The sequence below is a fragment of the Mustela erminea genome, chromosome 3 (assembly GCF_009829155.1).
Source record: "Mustela erminea isolate mMusErm1 chromosome 3, mMusErm1.Pri, whole genome shotgun sequence".
NCBI lineage: Eukaryota > Metazoa > Chordata > Mammalia > Carnivora > Mustelidae > Mustela > Mustela erminea.
In genome coordinates, this window is record NC_045616.1 from 113922219 (window position 1) to 113939357 (window position 17139).

At 36.8% G+C, this 17139-nt stretch overlaps 1 protein-coding gene across 1 annotated transcript; it reads left to right on the forward strand.

Annotated features, from left to right (window-relative positions):
- The first annotated feature begins 357 nt into the window (after nucleotides 1-357).
- Nucleotides 358-16674, forward strand: SLU7 (SLU7 homolog, splicing factor). The gene is made up of 16 exons (XM_032337131.1): nucleotides 358-482; nucleotides 3007-3192; nucleotides 4454-4607; nucleotides 4944-5024; nucleotides 5317-5481; nucleotides 6375-6443; nucleotides 9870-9917; nucleotides 10096-10227; nucleotides 10496-10593; nucleotides 10764-10831; nucleotides 10963-11102; nucleotides 11967-12128; nucleotides 13677-13781; nucleotides 13940-14011; nucleotides 14123-14239; nucleotides 15099-16674. Exons 1-16 carry the CDS (start codon nucleotides 358-360, stop codon nucleotides 15276-15278), a joined length of 1902 nt encoding a protein of 633 aa, XP_032193022.1. The 3' UTR covers nucleotides 15279-16674.
- Nucleotides 16675-17139: the final 465 nt, after the last annotated feature.

A 17139-nucleotide genomic window follows, 5' to 3' on the forward strand; every position in this document is an offset into this window, starting at 1 on the left:
TCTCCAAAGTGTTACACAGTATCTGCCTAATTAACGCTAGTTTTATCTGTTTGTTTGTTTGTTTGAATATGTCACGAGGTTCCCCATTCATTTCATAGTTCCGTAGAGAGCCTTAAGTTGTCCGTTCTCGGTACTTCAAAAAAACAAACAAACAAAAACACACATCCTAAGGCTCCCCGAGTCTAAAATAAACAACAGCACAAACTCTGGGAGCAGAAAAGCATCTACTCAAACTAACCTCCTCCTCTTTCCCGAGGTAAATAAAGACGCTCTCGAGATCCCGCGATAACAACATCGCGTGGGAGGCTAGGACCGCCCCCTCCCCGCCCCGCTCCCGCCGCCTCCGTGTTAGTGCGCATGTGTCGCTCGCCCGGAAACTACCGCAGTGGCTGCGGGGAGAGAACTGAAAGCCCGGAAGTAAACATTGACGGATTGACTTCATTTTTGTCGGGTGATTTCGGGGTGGCCTGTGGCCCGACTGGGTAAGAAAATGTGGGAATTTGGGGATCGGGAGGAGATGAAGCTGGAAAACTCTGGGAAATAGAACAAGGGCTCCTATGTCTTAGACACATCCTTACAGAAGTGATGAATTCCAGGTCGAGGAGGGAACGGGGATTGGGAACCGTGAAGAAAGCCACCGTCCTAGGCCTCAGATACTATACTGGTGCCAAGCCCAACCAGGACTGTGTCTTTTTAATGGTTTTTAGAGTAACAGCTATCAGATTTATTGGAGTTTCACTTCCCAGCTATTAGCTACTTGGGGCTCCTGAGCACTTGATATATGGGAGTCTATTTTATACGTGTAAATTTTGTATCAGATTTTAAAGATTTACTTTATTTTTTCTTATGTTCATTGCATGTTAAAATAATATGTTGGGGGACGCCTGGGTGGCTCAGTTGGTTGAGTGGCTGCCTTCGGCTCAGGTCTTGATCCCAGCGTCGTGGGATCGAGTCCCGCATCGGGCTCCTTGCTCCGCGGGGAGCCTGCTTCTCCCTCTGCCACTCTGTCTGCCTGTGCTCACTCTCTCTCTCTCTCTGACAAATAAATAAAGTCTTTTTAAAAATATAATAATAATATGTTGGCTATATTGGATTAAGTTAAAATATTGTAAAGTAATTTTACCTGCTTTTTAACTATCTTAATATGACTACTGGAACTCTTAAAGTGATGTATGAGGCTGGCATTGTATTTATCTTTGCCCCGTATTGAGATTTTAGGCTTGTGTAATGGGATATGACATAATCAAATTTATGTTCTGAAAAAATAACACTGCAGTGTGGAGAACTGATTGGAAAGAAGGACAGGAGACCAATAAGGAGGGGAAAGTAATAATTTTTATTAAAATGTTAGCATTGAGAATAGATAGAAGTAAATAAATCTGAATGCTATTCAGAAAGCCAAAAAAGCAGTAGTGATGAAATATTTATGGAGATTAGCTGGAACATATATGTTAAGGTATGAGTGGTATTTTTCATTAATAGAGGAAACAGTTAATGGAGATGCCATTCCATGGAGACGCTCATGAATTTGAATTAAGATTTGTTGAGTTCAGGTGTCTCTAAGACGCTCTAAATGGAGATGCTGTGAAGTAAGCAGTTGGAATATATGTATCTGAAGAACAGATAAAAGATCTAGAGAGGAACAATAGGTTGGAGAGCCAACAGTAGTATATTGTGGCTATTGAAGCCTTAGAAATAGATGAGCTTTCTACTTATGGAGTCCAGAGTGATGAAAGAGACTAGCCTTGTGGAATACAAAATTAAATAAATGGGCAGAAATAGAGGAACTTGTCAAGAAGACAGGAGCAGCAGGAGAGATTCAAGAAAAACCAAGAGATAATAGTGTTACTTAAGCCAAAAGATATGCATGTTTCAAGAAGGGAAGGAACAGGGGTACCTGGGTGGCTCCATTGGTTGAACGCCCAACTCTTGATTTCAGTTGATGTCATCATCTCAGGGTGGTGGGATTGAGACACAGTCTGCCCAGCTTCCCACTCATCAGGGAGTCCACTTCTCTATCTCTCCTTCTGCCCACCCCCCCATACCCACATGCATGCTCTCTTTCCCTCTATAATAAGTAAATCTTGGGTCACCTGCGTGGCTCAGTTGGTTAAGTGTCTGCTTTTGGCTCAGGTCATGATCCCTGGGTCCTGGGATAAAGCCCCATGTCAGGCTCCCTAGAGTCTGCTTCCCCCTCTGCCCTTTGCCCTGCTCATGCTCTCCCTCCAAAATAAATAAATAAAATATTTAAAATAAAATATTTTTAAAAGGGGAAGGAAGAGAACTGAAAAATATCTAGTGGATTTAGCACATCGATCCTTGATGACTTAGTGGTAACTCTTCAGAGAGATGGGGGTGGAAGCTAAGTTAGAGTGGAAGGAAGTAGAAGATGGGAAAATAGAGAATGGATATAGATAACTCTTCAGGCATTTCATCTTTAAGGAAAATAGGACACTGTTTACTCATGTACGGTTAACATGCTAGAAAAGCCTGAGACATACATAGAGAGATTCAGGAGTGTTAATGAGAGAAAGAGGCTTAAGAAATTTTAAGTACATGTGTATGCAGGATGCCTGGGTGGCTCAGTGGGTTAAAGCCTCTGCCGTCACCTCAGGTCATGATCTCAGGATCTTGGGATCGAGCCCTGCATCAGGCTCTCTGCTCAGCAGGGAGTCTGATTCCCCCTCTCTCTCTGCCTGCCTCTCTGCCTACTTGTGATCTCTCTCTCTGCCAAATAAATTTTTTTTAAAAATCAAAAAAAAAAAAGTACACATGTATGCTTCTCTCCATTTGTAAATTAGAGTTGAGGAAGGAACTGCAGACAGTACATAGAGACTTTTTGTAGAAAGGAAAGAGACCCTTCCCTCACAGATACTTTAATAACATATGAAATACTATGTATAAATGAGACTGCAGTATGTGTTATTAGGGTGTACTTTTGATAATTTCACTGATGAACTCATGAGGGCCTAGTTTATACTAATACATATATATTTCTTTTCGTAGAGGGGTCCAGATAACCATGTCAGCTGCAGCTGTAGATGCAGTTAATGCGGCCCCCCTGTCGGGGTCCAAAGAAATGAGTCTAGAGGAACCAAAGAAGATGACCAGAGAGGACTGGAGAAAGAAGAAGGAGCTAGAAGAACAACGAAAACTGGGTAATGCTCCAGCAGAAGTTGATGAAGAAGGAAAGTGAGTACATTGTTTGCATGATCTGTTCATTAAAAATTCAAATTTATGTTCACTTAGTAATTTCTCATGTTTTGCTTTGACAGTTTTTATTATTTTATCAGATTTGTATATGTAAGATTTAATAATAGAAATGCATTAAAGAACTTCTAATGAACAGCAGTCTCCTTTCAAGTCCCACTCTGCAAAAGTGACTACTTTTAAATCTTTCTATTTTGAGTTTTTCTGGTTGGTAGCTCCACATCTCTAAATAATGTATCTACATGATTATTTTAATCAACTCTAGGCATTATTAACTAGCTTCTTGATCTTGTATAAGGTTTATCTACTAATATACATCCCTATTTTCCTTATCTCTTTCCTGACTTCAGTTCTGTCACTACTATTAGTTGCTATATTGGAAATGTTTTCACTCTAAAATAAATTACATTGCTTGGGGCACCTGGGTGGCTCAGTGGGTTAGGCCTCGCCTTTGGCTCAGGTCATGATCTCAAGGTCCTGGGATCGAGCCCTCCATTGGGCCCTCTGCTTAGCGGAGAGCCTGCTTTCCCCTCTCTCTGCCTGCTGCTCTGCCTACTTGTGACTTCTCTCTCTGTTAAATAAATAAATAAAATCTTTAAAATAAATTAACATTCCTTATCTTCAGGTTTTTTTGTTTTGTTTTGTTTTGTTTTCTACTATATTATAGAGATATCAGGCATATTCTCTCCCCCACCCCACTACACTATCTCTGTTTTTACAATCTGTATAGGCTACCTTTGTAATTGTAATACCAATTATTTTTAAACTTTATTTTTTTTTTTTTTTAAAGATTTTTATTTAATTGATGGAGAGAGAGAGACACAGCGAGAGAGGGAACACAAGGAGGGGGAGTGGGAGGGGGAGAAACAGGCTTCCCACCTAGCAGGGAGCCCAATGCAGGCCTTGATCCCAGACCCTAGGCTCATGACCTGAGCCGAAGGCAGTGTTTAATGACTGAACCACCAGCACTCCTCAAACTTTATTCTTTTTTTTTTTAACTTTATTCCTTCTTTTCTTTTTTTCTTAATTTATTTGACAGAGAGGGAGATCACAAGTAGGCAGAGAGGCAGGCAAAGAGAGAGAGAAGCAAGCAGGCTCCCTGCTGAGCAGAGAGCCCAATGCAGAGCTTGATCCCAAGATCCTGAGATCATGACCTGAGCCGATGGCAGAGGCTTAACCCACTGAACCACCTAGGCGCCCCCACAAACTTTATTCTTAAAAAATATTTTTTTTTTAATTACAGAGACATCAACCCTCATATACCTCAGTATATTTCTTCAGTGCCATGGTATATCGATCCGTCAAAAAGACCTACTTTAAAGCACCAGAGACCACAACCAGAGAAACAGAAGCAATACAGCTCATCTGGAGAATGGTACAAGAGAGGTGTAAAAGAGGTATGTGAACAACTTTTATATATATCCTTATGAAAATGGAAATTTTATTTTAAGAACTTAATTTAAGAACATTTAATCAAGTTATATCAGAATATAGAACCTTTTACCTGGGATTAAAATTTACAATACATACTACTTTTGTTTCTGTGTTTTCTTTTCTACATTTTATGTTGCTAGAATACTTAAACTTTCTCATTTATAAAAGTGTGGAGACTTTAAGTAGTTTTACTCTTAATGAGTAAGTCACTTCACTAGACAATATAGTAATGAGAACCAAAATTATTTCTAACTTATTCAGAAATAAAACATTTTGTTTTTCTTTATATCTATTTACAGAATTCCATAACTACTAAGTACCGTAAGGGGGCATGTGAAAATTGCGGGGCCATGACACACAAAAAGAAAGACTGCTTTGAGGTAAGTTCATCTTTGAGAATTCTAGAAACTTGTCAGAGAGTCTCTTTTTTCCTATCAAAGAGCTTAATTCTATTTTTCTAAAGTTATCTAAATTTTGGTACAAGTTAAATAAAAATTTATTTGAGTGAGATTAGTTTAGCACCATCGTAATTTTCTGCTGGGAGAGTAACTGATAATTGAACAGACCACAAACACCCATGGTATGTTTATGCTTGCTTTGTAAAGGTTATCTGAAATTTTCCTCTAGGCTACAGGAACTTGGGGAAAGGTTTGATTTTATTCTATTTCCCAGAGACCTAGGCGAGTTGGAGCAAAATTTACAGGTACTAATATAGCTCCAGATGAACATGTCCAGCCTCAGCTGATGTTTGACTATGATGGGAAGAGGGACCGGTGGAATGGCTACAATCCAGAGGAACACATGAAAATTGTGGAAGAATATGCCAAAGTTGATCTGGTGAGCAAAGTAACCTGCTTTCCCACACTTCTGAAAGAATGTACATTTTGCTGTATCATTGATTAAGCGACTCTGGTTTTGAGTGTTCGAGCAATATAAAAATGGTGGCATTTTTATTATAGTAGTGGAAGGTCTGATAGAATAGTGAAAATAAAGTGTGCTAACTGTATTGGCAGCAGTTTCTTCTTACTTGATTCTTGTCTTTTTTATTTAACTCCCTAATGGAGGCTGCAGAAGATATTGGAAGCATGAGAACAGATTAGTATCTAGGGCTTTTGGATTTTTAAGGTTATGAACTCTTCCCGGCCCCACACACTGCATCTTGTCTGGGCCTGTTTTACAGATGTCTCACATAGCGTTTGAGAGAAGTGAAAGAAGAACAGGATAACACATATCAGAAAATTGAATTTTATTTTAATTCAACTTCAGGTTTTTTTGTTATGATTTTATAAGCTTTCCCCCATTCCTTCAAATCCACAGTAAGGCTGCTTTTTTTTTTCTTAAGTAGAGTGTACATTTAAAAGTCATGGGATTTATATAATGTAAATTTCATCTATTCTTGAACAGTGGAATATGTGGTAATCCTGGGCCTGCCAGGCAAGCATCAGTCATTTGGGGTCAGGTTACAGCTGCCCCTTTTGGATAGGGCTTGTTCTTTGAAGTTTAATCACTAGTGCTGTTTGGCTCAGTTTACATTAATGCCTGACTCGAATAGGAGTTTGTAAATCCTGTTATTTAGGAATCATACATCTAGAGTTACAGGAAATCTCAAAGAGATGACCTTGTTTATTGACCTTTCTGGAAACTATAAATTTATTAATTTTAAAAATATAAAAATTAAATGTTCATTTGAATGTTGTAAAGTAAATTTCAAATGTTTCCTTTTTTGTTAGGCAAAACGAACCCTGAAAGCCCAGAAACTCCAAGAGGAATTAGCCTCAGGAAAATTAGTGGAACAGGCTGTAAGTAATAAAAATGATCCATAAAAACATTAAACTCGTAGTAAACAAAAAATGAAAATCAAAACAAGAATTCATTTTATATCTGTCTAGTTAGGAAAGACTTAGGAAGAGAGAAGTGCTTTTGAGGGGAAAGACTAAAACTGGCACTTCTCTAACATTCGCGGAAACATACCTTGATGCAGTCATTTTGGAAAGAATATTGCCATAAGATATTTATATACATTTTCTGGAATTAAGTCAGTAGGTCCTTCTGTCCTAAAGAATTTCCTAGTAATCAGAAAAAAGATCACATATGCAAAGATATTCATTGTAACACTTTTTAAAATGGCAAGAAATTGAAGTAGCCTAAATAGGAGTAATGAGTTGGTGAAGTAAACTGTCTTGCATCTGTATAATAGAATGTTGCATAGTTCTTAAATGACTTTTATCAACACTTGTAACAAGAATGGATAACACTTATATTTAAATAACATATGAAAAAAATATTGTAATATCACATAGGAAAAAAAAGCCAGAATACTGATTCTCATTCACTGTAGAATTAGTAAATTTTTCTTGGTATTTTTACTAGTATCTTCTACATTTTCCATAATGACTGGAATAATTTTATAGCTGAGTAAAAAAATCTATAGTAAAGCTGTATTGCCAATTTTTTATTCATTACAGCTTAATAGTGCATACTGTGCTTAGTAAAGGTTTTCTTTTTAACAGATTGATGGCACACATAAATAATAAGTAAAACATTTGGAGTTTAAATTCCTAAAAGGGACTCAGCAAATATGAGTTACAAACAGACCTAAGTAAGTAATTACCAGCTGAGCAGTCACTGAGGCCCCCTGGCAGGAAAGTTCACAGCACAGGTTAACAGAGAGATATCAAAATACAGCTCTGCCCCTGGCCAGTTAGGTGGTCACAGAAAAAGTAATTTATTTCTCTGAGCCTCATTTTATCATCTCAAGTAGAGACACCACCACCTACTGCCTAGGAGGCCTAGCATCATATCACAATGTAACTAAACACTTGGTAATTAGAAGCTGTTACTATTACCAGCTCTGGAAAAGAAAACATGCTGTTTCTCTTGTTCTAGTATATTCTCTGTTGTTTGTTGTAACCTGGTCTAATTTATTTCGCTGGTAAGCATACTTAAATGTGTATAGGAGACTGATGATTTGTGCCCACTTCAGTACTTGGATATTAATATTAATTACATGCAGTAGAATACTATAGAGATTGAATTTTTGTATGGCAGTATAAATGTTTTTTGTTGAACTAGCAACTTGTGGGAACAAAAAACATTTCTGGGGTGCCTCGCTGGCTTAGTCAATAGAATGTGCAACTTTTGATCTCGGGGTTGTGAGTTCAAGCCCCACATTGGACCATACATAAAAAATAAAAAATAAAATATATATCTATTATGTTAATAGAAATATATACATATATTTCTGATGCTGAAAGTAATACATACTGAGTGAAAAAATAGAAAATTATAAAGAAGGAAAAAAAGTATCTCTTATGTTAATTATTAACCTTTTGAAGTAGGCCTTTCCAGGGCCCACTCCGCCTCCCCACATGTATCTATATGTGTGTAATTATAACATGTTTTTAACATGGATTTCATCTTTACATACTTATTTATCACCTACTCTTTCAATTAATATATAGTACAGTGAACTCATGTTTTCACTGTCATTATAGACCTATCTATTTTTATATTAATTCACATGGTTCAAAACTCAAGATATGCAGTTATCTATTAAGAAGATATACAGTAAAAAGTCTCCCATCCTGGCCTCCATCTACCCTATCTCTAAAGCTCACCCTGCCATAATCTGTTTTATTTTTCTTGTGGATCCTTTCAGAGTTTCACAAACAAATAATACTATTCCCACCTTTCTCTCCCCTTTTTTTTTAACAATAACTGCAAAAAAAAAGAGGAGCAAATTCTGGTTTTTTCCTGCAAATTGGATAAAATCACTTCTAATGGATGTTAAGTATTCACTGAGTGCAGTAATTTATGTAACAATTGTCTATTATTAATTTGACTTTTCCCAGATTTTTGATACTATATACAACACTGTAAATAACATTGTTTTACATACCTCTTTATATAATTTATTTATATAATTGACATATTCCCTTAGGACGAATTCCTTAATGTGTAATTGATGCAGTGAGTATTTTTATTTAAAATTTTAATGTCATGGGGCGCCTGGGTGGCTCAGTGGGTTAAAGCCTCTGCCTTCGGCTCAGGTCATGATCCCAGGGTCCTGGGATCAAGCCCCACATCGGGCTCTCTGCTCAGCGGGGAGTCTGCTTCCTCCTCTCTCTGCCTGCCTCTCTGCCTACTTGTGATCTCTGTCAAATAAATAAATAAAATCTTTTAAAAAATAAAAATAAAAAATGAAAATAAAATTTTAATGTCATATCACTTAAGTACCATTCAGGAAAGCTATACAAATTTATGTGCACACATATATATATATTTTATATATATATATATAATGTCCACATATGTGTAATCATTGTGTTTACATAGAGAGGATAGATACATTCGTACACACTCATATTTCCACATCCCCCCACTAATGCTCTAAGGTAGTCTTTTTAACTTTGAAGACTTCTAAAACGACATGATAAGATGCTGACTACTTTGCTATAGGCCTTTTGTGGAGTTAGAGAAAATCCTAACCAATGCTAATGAAGGAAGGATGTCTTTGTGACAAGGATCTCAGACTCTCCTTAAATTACAGTACAGTGGCATGCCTGGGTGGTTCATTGGGTTAAGCCTCTGCCTTTGGCTCAGATCATGATCTGAGGGTCCTGGGATCCAGCCCTGCATCCAGCTCTCTGCTTGGCACGGAGCCTGCTTCCCCCTCTCTCTGCCTGCCTCTCTGGCTACTTGTGATCTCTCTCTCTCTCTCTCTCTGTCAAATAAATAAATAAAATCTTTTTTAAAAAAATTACAGTATTGTATCATTTGAGTAGATTCCTCATTGCGTGATTTTGCAAAAGTTGTTTTGGCTCTAAAGATACTTTTTACATGGTTCTAGTAACATTTTCTTTTTAGACTTGATAGAAAAACTTCAGTGAGGCTTGGCAAAAATGGTATATGCCTGAAGGTTAACATATAAGAAATGAATATATATTGGATACATTGGTCATTTTTATGTCCTTCCTACCTTTGTGCAGTTATAATCCTGTATCACTGAAAATTCTCTAGAAATTTTCTGGCTTTGTAGACAGTCTGGTACAGTTATTCACAGTGACATACTGGTATTCAGAATTTACATGCTGATTACAATGAGAAATAGGATTTGTTCAGCTAGATTTAATTTATGATGTTTTACTTATATATTTAAAGTGTTAAATAATTAGTAGATTCAATGGAATAAAATTACAATTCTTTTTTCTTCTTGAATGATGCAGAATTCTCCAAAACACCAGTGGGGAGAAGAGGAACCAAATTCTCAGACGGTAATAAATATGTGCCCTGTCTGGGTATACATTAAATTTTTCAATTTTTGACAGCTGATAACAGTAATAATAATAGCTTTAAGAAATATAAGTAAATAAGAGTTTGGTTAGAGGGAAAACAGGAACTAGATGTTGCTCTTTTTTTCTTATTGTTTTTCCTTCTTTCCCCTTCCTTCAGGAAAAAGATCATAATAGTGAAGATGAGGATGAAGATAAATATGCAGATGATATTGACATGCCTGGACAGAACTTTGACTCTAAGAGGCGAATTACTGTCCGGAATCTCAGGATTCGAGAAGATATTGCGAAAGTAAGCCTTGCCAACTCAACATACACATCCAAGAAAATATTTGTGTTCCCACCCCAAATTTTGTCTACTCAACTGGTATCTGAGCACTGTATGGGTTGATACAGTCTGTCATTCCAAGATTAAGTATCATTCTGTTTTTTCCTCTTCATCTGTACCCCACCAATGCATACACACATGTAATTGATCATGATTAATTCCTCCGCCTAGTCTCCTGAAATCTTTGACAGACGTAAACATTAATGCAGTCTTAAAACATTTTCCCTTCTAGTATTTGCGGAATTTAGATCCAAATTCTGCTTACTATGATCCCAAAACTAGAGCGATGAGAGAGAATCCCTATGCCAACGCAGGGAAGAATCCAGATGAGTAAGTATCAAATTAAATGTATAGGTTTCACAGTGGGGGAGGAGTGTTTTTAATCATAAAACTGAATCTGAGTTAAAATGAACAACATCTATGGCTGGGTCAGAAAAGAATGAACTTTCCTTAAAGAAAGCAATTTCTGAAACAATTTGTTTTTTAACTTATGTTTACAGAGTGAGCTATGCAGGGGATAACTTTGTAAGATACACAGGAGACACCATTTCAATGGCTCAGACACAGTGTAAGTGTTTCTCTGTCAAGGTATTTTATATCCACTCTAAAGAAATTTGGCGGCATTTTTAGAAGCTTGTTTTCGATAAGTATGCAATAAATGTAGCTGAGAACTCATTAAGATGCTTTTGATTATTGTAGTGTTTGCTTGGGAAGCCTATGACAAGGGATCTGAAGTGCATCTGCAGGCTGATCCTACAAAACTAGAGCTGCTGTACAAGTCCTTCAAAGTCAAAAAAGAAGACTTCAAAGAACAGCAGAAAGAAAGCATCTTGGAAAAGGTAATTTTGATCAGAATGCAAAGAAAAGAATGTTCATTGATGAGAAATGACCAGTTCATCATTTGATTGACATGTGGAATACAACACACAGAGAGGCTCTTTTAGTTCATTAGGACTAGTTCTATCCTCCTATTAACTTGATCAATTGTATACATTATCACTATATCCATATCAGGAAGCTTTTGGAGCAAAACAAACCATGGAAAAACTTAGTAGTTTAAAATAAACATTTGTTATTTCTCACAGTTTTGTATGTCAGCTGGGTCTCCTGGTCTGGGCCTGCTCATCTGAAGCTGGATGATCTAGAATGGTCTCATTCCGGTCTCTAGCAGTTAGCAGGTTAATTATCCTAGAAGCCCACCTCTGGAACAGCTCATCTGTGCTGCATGTGGGTCCTTACCTTGTAGTAGGCTAGTCCAGCTTCAGCAGGCATTCTCGGTACCAGAGACTAGTAACAAGAAGCACGATGCCCCAGTGTACAAGTGCTCTTCAGGGCTTTGCATCGCATTTGCCAGTTTCCAACAGGCCTGAACAAGTAACATGGCCAGGCCCAGATTCAGAGGTTGGAGAAACTATCTCTTGAGGGGAAGAATAGCAAAGTCGTGTGGCAAATAGGCATGCATACGAGAATAAAAGGAATTAATGGCCATTTTGTAATCTACACACTCAAAAGATGAATAGCAGCTGAAGACATCTTTTATTTCCCTCTAAGATTTTTGTGCCTTTTTTTGACAGTATTTTATATAACAAAGGCCATAATGATTATTCCGTTCATGTTTCTGATTGGAAATAAACCCATCAATAGAGATTTGAATGTGAATCTTTGCTGTAAAATGTATTTAATAATGTTCGCTGTTCTTTTAGTATGGTGGCCAAGAACACTTGGATGCCCCTCCAGCTGAATTGCTTTTAGCTCAGACTGAAGACTATGTGGAGTATTCAAGACATGGGACAGTCATCAAAGGACAGGAGCGGGCTGTCGCCTGCTCTAAGTATGAGGAGGATGTGAAGATCCACAATCACACAGTATGTGCTAAACCAGAACTATTTGGTGTCCTTGTTAGCATTTTGCTCTGGGTCATATTTTCTTACTACAACAGTAGCGAATCATTGTTGTGCTTTTCTTTTTTTTTTTTACATTTTAATTTTGTTTTATGAAATTTTTCCAAAAATACAAAAAATGTGGAAGAATACTATTATGTTCATCCACATAGCTACTACTTAGATTCAGAAATTTTTTGTATGTCGGTATATATGCTTTGGGGCATGTACATGCACACGTGTGTGTATATGCATGTGAATATAATATATATATATGATTTATATATTTTTTAACTAAAACATTTGAAAATCACAGATACTATGATATTTTACCCATAGAAACTGTATCATGCATCTTCTAAAATCAGGGATATTCCCCTCCATAACTATCACACTTTATAAATTGACACAACTCCTTCATAGCATCTAATCTCTGGTTCTTAATCACATTACTAAAATATACACAAAAATGTCTTTAAAGAGGTGGTTTGTTTTTGTCTTGCATCAGAATCCAGTCAGAGTTCATTTTGGTTGTATCTCTTTCTCTATCTTCCTCTGTCGTATCTCCCTTTTTTCATGACAGCAACTCTTTAACAGATAAGGCCATTTATTTTTTAAACTGTGTCATATTCTGTATTTGACTGATTCCTAGTGATACTGTAGGATTTATTCCTCTATCTTCTGCATTTCCTGTAAACAGGAATTCGGAGCTAAAGGCTTGATTAGTTATAAGTTCAAAATTATGACAAGAACATGATGCGTGATGCAGAATTCATAATTCATACTTTTTATGATGAATTCTACATAATTCATACTTTTTATGATGAATTCACATCATAAAACATACATTATTTGCTATACTCTTGAAGTACTCAAACTACAATTGTCAAAGTCAGATCAAAAACTGAACTAGCTATAGGAGCCAGGCCACTAAATGTATATGATCGAAGTGAGCCAGGCACACACACACACACACAACACAAAACCTGTCTAAAAGGGGCATCCAGGGCACCTGGGTGCTTCAGTCGTTAAGTGACTGCCTTCAGCTCAGGTCATGATCCCAGGGTTCTGGGATCAAGTCCCACATCAGGCTCCCTGCCGGCCTGCTTTTTCCTCTCCCATTCCCTCTGCTTGTGTTCCCTCTCTCTGTCTCTCTCTTTTTCAAATAAATAAAAATCTTTTAAAAAAATAATAAATAAATAAAAGGGACATCCACTGGTCACCAACAGCCAGTTCTTGCCAAGTGGGAATGTGGGCCCAGAATTTCCCAGTTCTTAATTTTTGAAGAAAAGTCAGATAATCCTAAATTTTTTTTTATAGTTATGGGAATGGAAAGCAAGACCATTATAATTTAATGGCTGCTTCTTACACCTGAGGTCAGGCCACCCTTTCCCTGTTACCTTGCCATGGAATCACCATAGTTTTCCTCCCAAATTACCTTTTAAAGGGCTGTATTATTTGGTACTCATATCAACAATATATGAGAATCCCTAGTTTCGGGTTCCTTTTTAAGTAACAACTCTCTCTCTGCAGCATATCTGGGGATCTTACTGGAAAGAAGGCCGATGGGGATACAAATGCTGTCACTCTTTTTTCAAGTATTCCTATTGCACTGGAGAAGCTGGCAAGGAGATTGCTGTAAGTAATTGTCCTCTAGTTCTTAAACTGTAACACAACCAAAGCTCTTAAGTCAGAATCTGTATTAAGTATGTTTTCTCATGTTTAAATTTTAACTTTTTCTTCAGTGATTAGTGATCACTGACTATGATACCCAAGTCAAATATCTTTTCCCACAGAATTCAGAGGAATGTATTATAAATGATATAACTGGAGAAGAATCTGTGAAAAAACCTCAAACCCTCATGGAGGTGAGTCTGATCATTTGTCCTGAATTAAGTCCTGGAAGGCTGACTTTAAAATTTGTGCCGGAGCTTTGTTTTTGCCTTAATAACACTGTATATTTCAACCCTCCCTTTCAGATGCATCAGGAAAAATTAAAAGAAGATAAAAAGAAGAAAAAGAAGAAGAAAAAGAAGCATCGAAAGAGCAGTTCAGATAGTGATGATGAAGAAAAGAAACATGAAAAATTGAAAAAGGTCTCTGTGAACTCTAAATAGTCAAAGTGATGACAGTATTCTTTATTTGTAGCAACCTTAAGAAGTGAGGAAATAGGGGCGCCTGGGTGGCTCAGTGGGTTAAAGCCTCTGCCTTTGGCTCAGGTCATGATCCCAGGGTCCTAGGATCGAGCCCCGCCTAGGGCTCTCTGCTCAGCAGGGAGCCTGCTTCCTCTTCTCTCTGCCTGCCTCTCAGCCTACTTGTAATCTCTGCCTGTCAAATAAATAAATAAAATCTTTAAAAAAAAAAAAAAGAAGAAGAAGAAGAAGTGAGGAAATGAGCCCCAAGTCTGGATGATTTGTTTAGGTTACCTTGTATCAAGTCTAGAATGCAAAAGGAGATTTTTGTGTATCTCAGTATTCCCTGTTTCTGGAATGTTTGATAAAAATTACTAACATACTGAAGAAATGTGCTTTTAAAGCTGTTATTTTAGAGTTATTGGCTGCCTAGAAAGAATTGCCTTTTAGCTCTATAATTTGTAAGTTTCAACAAGTCCTTGGGAAAAGTCAGAATGGTAGTTTCCACAAGAAGCATCAGTTGTAGACTTCTGTTAGTGAAATCAATATCATTGAATCTTTGTTATTAAGTAAATTTTTTTTTAACATTGAAAATGTGGTAGAATGTTTTGTGCTACATGAAAATACTGTATCAGCCAAGTAGTGATTAGTTACAGCTTGACAGTAGAAGGGCTGACACTTGAAGCTCTTTTGGACAATCTAGGTTTTTGATATGACAATTTATATTCAGTGGGGTCTTTTGGTATTCTGCTATTTTAGAACAGAAGAGATCTGATGTAGAGCTGTGGTCTCAAAACATCTCATGTTTTTCCTCTCACTATAGGCACTGAATGCAGAGGAGGCCCGCCTTCTTCATGTCAAGGAGATCATGCAAATTGATGAGAGGAAGCGGCCTTACAACAGCATATATGAAACTCGGGAACCCACTGAAGAGGAAATGGAAGCCTATAGAATGAAACGTCAGAGGCCAGATGATCCCATGGCTTCCTTCCTTGGACAGTAGTAACTAGTTATAGACAGTCACCCAAGATAGACACAGCTGATACATTCTTTTCATCTTCTTGCTGATGATTGTAGATGGAAAAACACCATGACTACTACTCTTGCTGCCTGACTTTAATAAAGACTCTGGAAGTCTCATAGCAAATTCATTTCTTTACACACTGAAGAAACAAAAACAAAGAGGAAGTACATTAAGTGTATATTTTTATTTTACTTCCAGTTTTATATTAGGTGATGTGCAAAGAGGCCTTGGCTCTCTACCTAACAAGAACATCTTCTACTCAACATTTATTAAGTCTCTAACTTTATTTCCTCAATTCTTATGGTCCTTTATCTAGTGCTAGTACACATTTTAAAGACAGATGAGTTACTCTTTCTCAAAATTACAGTTTTGTTTTTTCAAATTACTAGTAACTATAGTTGTAGTTATTTGAGTATCGTTTGTTTTTGCCTTCTAAGGTTTTCCTGGTCTAAAGCTAAAAATAAATCAGGTTACTGAAAGGAAACTTTTAGAATATATGTATGACTTTATCCCCCATTTCAGTCTGTATAGTAATAATTCTGTTTTCTATTTGGTTATATAATTTTGATTTTTAAAATATTTCCTTATACTTTATACCCAGAACTAAATGGATTAGTCTTTGAATGGAAAAATAACTCTTTTGTTATCTTCGAGTCACTGATCAGTACTAGGTGTTTTACCATTCTGGACATGAGCCTTTAGACACAGAAACCCTTTCCTCTATCATAGAGTATGGTTTGTGGTACTATTTGTTGTTTTAATTGTGATTGCCTTTATATAATGATCATGAATATTAAATTTTAGAAGACTGTAGAGTATCCATTGTACCTAATCTTTACAGAAAGCAAAAATTGCTTGTAATTGTATAAAAATTGCAGAAAGCAAAACCTGAAATTGAAGGTTTCTTCAGAGAATTACAAGGATAGCTTATAGGGCTATTAATAACTGAGACTACCATGATCCTCAGGCCTCTTCTAAGAACATTGTGAAGATAATACAGTGAGAGTGGGATCATGAAAACAGCCTATTTCAAACCCTGACATAAGTAATTGGCTTTTAACAGCTCTCTGGCTTCTAAGCTACCAAAACCCACTAGGATACCACATTAAGTTACCATCTAAGAAATTGTGCTGGTGAGAGTAACAATCAAATTGTCAAGTACTATGGATACCATAGCTAGATTCAAACTAGTACTAGCACGAAGTTCAAACAGCAATGCAAAGAGAGCTCATTCTTACCTATTTCAAGAAAGTCAATGACTTACGTTTTCATACTCCTACCATAATATGGAGTGGTTCAACATAAAGTCTGACAATGTCTATTTTGTATTTTATTTATCTTTTGTTAATAAAAATATATAATTGAGAATACTTAACTGAGTGGTTTATAGTATTATTTCAAATATTTGGCAGAAAAGTAGTTTATGGCAAGGGATTTTGAATTAGAAAATTTCAGGATCTAACTCAAAAAATGTGTCGACTTTTCTGGCTCTCTGTTCCCTCTTCAGTGAAATCTAATTTACTGATTTTAGGAAGACTTCTATACTACCTGAACTCGTGTCTTATTTCTCCATTTTGGAAAACAAAGATAACACCTGGAACATTATTCATTATGTGAACTTCGCGTTTATTAATAATAGCTGCCTTTTGAGTGCTGAAACTGTACTGTAATTTTTTGTATGTTACTTCTGCAAAAAGAACTTCATGGTGTAATGGATAATGCCCCTATCTATCTTACAAAAAGCACATGGGCTTAACAATTCCAGGTAGCTTGCTCAAGTCCTGACAGTTAAAAGTGCTAGAGCCAGGACATAAAGCCAAGTAACTCTGACTCCTAAATC

Excerpts from the sequence above, each read along its gene's own strand:
- SLU7 (XM_032337131.1), top strand. The coding sequence starts at position 358 with ATGTGTCGCTCGCCCGGAAACTACCGCAGTGGCTGCGGGGAGAGAACT. Across the intron at positions 6,444-9,869 it reads GAAAATTAGTGGAACAGGCT|AATTCTCCAAAACACCAGTG; the intron begins GTAAGTAATAAA and ends TGAATGATGCAG. Across the intron at positions 10,594-10,763 it reads GCAGGGAAGAATCCAGATGA|AGTGAGCTATGCAGGGGATA; the intron begins GTAAGTATCAAA and ends TTATGTTTACAG.